Genomic DNA, 5,698 nt, shown 5'->3' with positions numbered 1-5,698 from the left:
TTAACTTATAATCTTTTTCCTTATTTTGGGGTTTTTATTATTTTTTTTACTTAAATTTTTTTTTTCCTTATTTTGGGGGGGGGGACCATGGCCCACTCCGGTCCCCCCCTCCCTCCGTCTCTGACAACAACTATGATCTGCACCTCAATATTTTACTACTGGTCCCCCAATCGTTAATTTTTATAGTTAGAACTTGGAAAGTGACAAGTATTGATTGCGTAGGAAAAATAATTTTTTTTAAAAAAAAAAACACAAAAAGAATCTCTTTCCTAAACACCCAGGTACATGCACATCGAATGGTGTCGATCATCGGTATAATATTATATAAGTTAATTGTAACTTGATACGTTGGGTTTATAGCGAATCAAATTTGTTAGTTGTGTAAAAAATTAAAAGCTCTAAGCTTTGTTTGGCAAAGCCTTTCTTTTTCCTTTGTTACTGTTCATCAACATTTTTCAAAAAAATAAAGATCAAAACATTCATTTTTTTTATTATTATTTAAATAAAAAATCACTACAAAACAAATTTTTTTTTTCACTTTTTTATAGTAAACATTCTTACCCTTTTTTTTTTTTTTTTTTTTTCCTTTTCACATAAATCTACATTAACTACCTTGTCTATGAAAAAGGCTTTTGCCAAACAAAGCTCTAATGTTGTCAGATTGTGTCGATACTTCAATCCATTTAATTAAACATATCAAATCTTTCAATTTTAACCTATTAATTTTATGTTTAATTTGTGTGCAAAACTGATTAGATTGATAAGTTGCCTAGAAAGAAAAATCCATTAAAAGCATCATTTACAGTATGATAAGGGGATTCAAAGAAGAAAAATCACCAAGAGAAATCTGACCCACTAGATCATATACAACATGTTGTGCACGATTGTCATCTACACCATCGGGATTAGGCCATGGCCAGTTAGCATTTCTCAATTGGAAACCACTAACGTGCGCCTCGGTAAGAGGGATCATCGACAGGACATGTGCATGGCTAAGCCGCTCTTTCTTGAACTAGAACCGGCAGGCCGCCACTCACGGTGGCGGTAAGACCCGGAGCAAACCGGGGTGTTCGGTTTGGACCCGCGACCCGTATATCAAACCGTTGAACTAGGGCAAGCACAACACTTCTCATCTCCACAAGTGCCATTTCCTTCCCCAAACAAACCCTAAGTCCAGCCTGAAAAACTGGATACTTATACGGGCTCTCAGGCCGGAAAACGCCGTTAGTTAACCACCTCTCCGGCTTGAATTCGAGACAATCGGGTCCCCAAACCCGCTCCATCCGACCCATTGCGTAGGGATGATACGTAACCCTGGTGCCTTTGGGTACAAAAGTACCATCCGGCAACGTATCATCCTCCTGGCAAAACTTGGAATCAAATTGAATTGGAGGAAAAAGCCTCATACTCTCAAAAATTGCTGCGTTCAAGTAGTTCATTTGGCGCATTTGGTCGAAGTTCGCCACCTCGGAAGTCCGCCCGATGACCCGCTCCAACTCGACCCGAATCGCAGCCTCAACGCCCGGATGCTGCGATAACAAATAGAAGAAGCTTGTCAAGGCGGAGGCCACCGTGTCACGCCCAGCCAATACGAAGCTTACGACGATATCGCGGAGATATTCGTCGTCCTCGATGGAAGCCATGAATCTTGAGAGGAGGTCGTTTTGGTTGGCAAATCCCGTTATCCGCCGCTGATTTTTCATCTCGGTCGCTAAAGTATGCACCGTTTTGATTGCTTCCTTTAGCTTCCTTTCCGAGCCCAAATTTAGTAGTCGTTTGAGCTTCCAGATAATTGGAGAGGCCGCCATGGCTCGCTCCGCCGATAATTTCGACGCGAGGTCGAAGGCAAGCGCGAAACTAGACATGGGAAGCGACAGCTGGAGACAACCCGGGTCTAGTCCGAACGAGAATCTGCAAATGTTGTCGAAGGAGAAGCGGCGAAACACGTCTTGTAAGTCTAAAACTCCGTCTTCTTTTCCAGCGACGGATTGTAAGAGAGGGATTAGCCTGGATTGGATCTCGGAGGTGACAATCTCGTACGCGTAGGACCGAACCGAGATGGAACCAAGCTCCAAGCACGCTATTTTCCGCTGAAACCTCCACGACTCGCCGTCGACGTTGAAAATTCCCCGGCCGAGAAGATCACCGAGAATGGCAGAAAACGGTTTCCCTTTCGGGTAGTTGTCGAACCTGGTTTTAAGCATGTATTCGACATTTTCCGGGTTGGCGGTGATGATGTTGCCGAGCACGTGAACATTTATAGTCCCGGTTGGCGAGTTCCGGAGAAGATGCGTATACCAGTCGCATAGATTCCCGAACTCCTTCACCCAACCGGCCGACAAGTAACTCCGGCAGTCCTCGCAGTTGCACCACGGCTTAAGCCTCAATATGAAGACCAACAAAGAGAACAGAGAGAAAAGAGTGGTGAAAGAGAAGAACAAAAAGCAGAAAAAAGCTTCCAAACCCATATCAGACACAGACACAGAGAGATAGAGAGATGAAAAATGGAAGGCAATGAGGGCGAGGATGGAAGGAAATGGAGGATTTAGTTATATAATGAGGCAGGAGAGTGTAGTGTGGGCAGAGAAGTCATAAATTTCAGTGAATCAGCAACTTTCGTTGTGGGGATGATGATGATGATATACATATATAGAAATACAACTATATTCAAGCTGTACATAAAAAGGCATCACTAACGCGTGCGCAAAAAAACAATGGGGTCTTCACCGAATAAAACGTCACGGCTGATTGATTAGGCAATTCGCACCGTTTTTAGCCCACGTGCTCTTTTCCACATTTCTATGCATTGCTGATTGCTCGCTCTCTCTGCGCGTGACCCCCACGAGTGTCCCCCCTTGTGCTCCAACTACCCAATCTCTCACAACCTTTTTCTTTCTCGATGTCGGCTCTCGTGACACGTAGGCATCAGATTACCGTGTTTACCATTGAGATGTGCACTGTTTGGTAATTTTCTTTAGTTTTTTTTTTTAAAAATCAATAATCAAAATATTCTCATTTTTTATTTTTTATATTACTATTAAATATAAAAATCACTACAATACAAAATATTTTTACTTTTTAATACACAAAATTTAAAATTTTATACTAGATCAATTCACGTCAGTTAAGCTTCTTTTCTTCAAAAAAATCAATCAAAATATTTCATTTTTTATATCACATTATTTATTTTTTATTATTATTCAAATAAAAAAATTACTATAAAACAAAATTTTTTTTCATTTTTAATACAAAAAATTTAAAATTCTATACTAGATCAATTCAAGTCAGTTAGAGCATTATTTGCAGCCTCACCAAAACCATTTTATGGTGAGGTAATTTGGTAAAATCGCTAAAAACTCTCATTTTTAGCCTTACCATTTTAACGAGAAAAAAATAAAATAATGAGTACTATTCACTCACCTATTAAATAAAAAAATAATTTATTTCTCCCTTTTTTTGGCAAGTAAAATTTGGTAAGCTACTAATATAATTCTCTTACTATAACAAAAGTAAAAGAGTTTGCCAAACACAACCTAATACAACCTACGTGCACTTGCGATTGGGAGAGATTAAAGTGGTACGCAGCCACGTGTGACGATAAAAAAAAAAATACAAAACAATATTAGAGGATCCGATCTCCTGCCATTTAAAAAAAAAAAAAAAAAATCAAAGAGGGGTCGTATAACGAAAGGAGTAAAACGGGCCACGTATGTTAAATGTTTTGAAAACTATTTTTTGTGTTTTGACTTAATATTTTTTTTAATGTGATAGAAAATTGTTTGGGTAAAGTCCATTTAATCTCTTCAAATTATCACTCAATGACAATTTACCCCATAAATTATCAATTGCGACAATTTACCCTCCAAACTACTCAAACAATGACAATGTAACCCTAATTTTTTTAAAAAAATGACAAAATTACCCTTACTAAAATAAAAATAAAAATACTAAATTTTAATTTTTTTTTCAAAATTTGAAGAGTATTTTTGTCTTATTAAAAATTATATAAGGATAATTTCATTATTTTGCTAGCATTGGGGGATGCATTGTCATTGTTTTGGTAGTTTGGAAGGTAAATTGTCGTAATTGATAGTTTAGGAAGTCGATTGTCATTAAGGTAGTAGTTTGGGAGGGAATAAGTGGACTTTACCCGACAAATAATTTTAATCTTAGTCAATGTTTATGTTTAATATATATAACAAAAGAATATTGACTTTAATTTTCATTAATGGGGGATTCACCGACGACATACATTTTCGACTTTGACTCAAACAACTCACGACTCTATTACAACCACCCATAGAATAGAAGAAATAGAATAACAACAACCTCAATAAACCAAGCCAATTGGCCATTGGACATAAATGTTTCTACGCATCATGAGACAACTATAACAACCGATACTGTGTACAATTAAAACTCTAGAACCTTAACAAACTTGTCCATTTCATCGAAGAGAAGAAAACAAAGAAAAAGAAAAAGAAAATCCCAATCTTTGCTGCTGAGACTTGAAGACACGTATGTCTTTACTGGTGGGTGGGTTGGATGCGGTGCATGCATGTATATCATATCTGTATTTTGAACGTGTTCGATCGCTTTCCTTTTATATTATCTTATCCGCAGCAGCTGCCGACTTGTGCTGCCATTGAAATGGCTCCAATATTCAAACACATTGAAATCTGCGTAACCAACCGGCGGAGCTTTCTTTTTTTGGTTGTCGCCCCAAATCATTACTTTCCATATCTCTCTTGGGGTTCCGGGATTTGAAAAATAGATTAATATTTAATATTCTGTCAAAAGAGAAAAAAAAAACTGGGGGGGGGGGGGGGGGGGGGGGGGGGGAGAAGGAATTTGCAATGGTATATCGTGCGCAACTGCGCATGCCCTTTTAGGTCCTTTTTTGGTATATAAATATCTTGGGAACGTGTGTTTTTTCGTTGTGCTCTTCGTTGTCTTATTTTTCTGTTCTTCCCAAGAGCTCTAGGGGGAGCTAGAGCTAGCTAGCATTTACTTAATTATATCTATACAAATTCTTGGACATGTTTGTGAAGGGCAAATAGTGATATGATATGGACATAAATACCCAAGCTCACACTCAAATAAGCCCGACCACCCGGCAAATAATCAAACAGGCAAGGAACATATACATAAAAAAATCATAGCCTAACATACAATTTTTACGGTTATTATTGACTTAATTATCGTTGGCTCTCCGGCGGTCCCTTTGAAATCGGCATCACCGCGATGGTCTTCTCTAATTTTGAAAGTCTCACAATCAAGTGATGTCGTGCAAAAGTTTACATCAACAATTATAGATGTTTATGAAAACGATATTTCCCATCTCTTCAAATGTATGGTTTGGACTGGTGCACTTTCTCCATATATGTGCTCACACCAAAGTAGATTTGTGTTTGTCTATCACAAATCTATGTTAATCCAAGGTGGGACAAAGCCTGGACCGTGACAAAACCCAATCGAGATCGCGATGGGACCCGATTAGGACCTGTCGAGACCCCATTGGGACTTGTTGGGGTACCTGTAGAGGCGATGTCATGACACTGCCGTGACTTAATTAGGACACGACCGAGACCTAGTTGGGACATTTTCATAATTTAAAGTTTAGTATGATTTAATGAAAATATATATATATATATATATATATATATATAAATTGTAATTTTTCGTAGATGCTAAATAC

General features: G+C 38.2%; 1 protein-coding gene across 1 annotated transcript; it reads right to left on the bottom strand.

Annotated features, from left to right (window-relative positions):
• Positions 1–775: 775 nt before the first annotated feature.
• CYP94C1 (cytochrome P450, family 94, subfamily C, polypeptide 1) lies at positions 776–2,606 on the bottom strand. The gene has a single exon (XM_059573659.2). The coding sequence runs from the start codon at positions 2,466–2,468 to the stop codon at positions 993–995; it is 1,476 nt and encodes a 491-aa protein (XP_059429642.2). The 5' UTR covers positions 2,469–2,606; the 3' UTR covers positions 776–992.
• Between the last annotated feature and the right edge of the window lie 3,092 nt (positions 2,607–5,698).

Source organism: Corylus avellana, chromosome 8 (genome assembly GCF_965113065.1).
Source record: "Corylus avellana chromosome 8, dhCorAvel1.hap1.2, whole genome shotgun sequence".
Lineage (NCBI taxonomy): Eukaryota > Viridiplantae > Streptophyta > Magnoliopsida > Fagales > Betulaceae > Corylus > Corylus avellana.
This window is presented reverse-complemented; position numbering and strand designations above follow the sequence as displayed.

Excerpts from the sequence above, each read along its gene's own strand:
- CYP94C1 (XM_059573659.2), bottom strand. The coding sequence starts at position 2,468 with ATGGGTTTGGAAGCTTTTTTCTGCTTTTTGTTCTTCTCTTTCACCACT.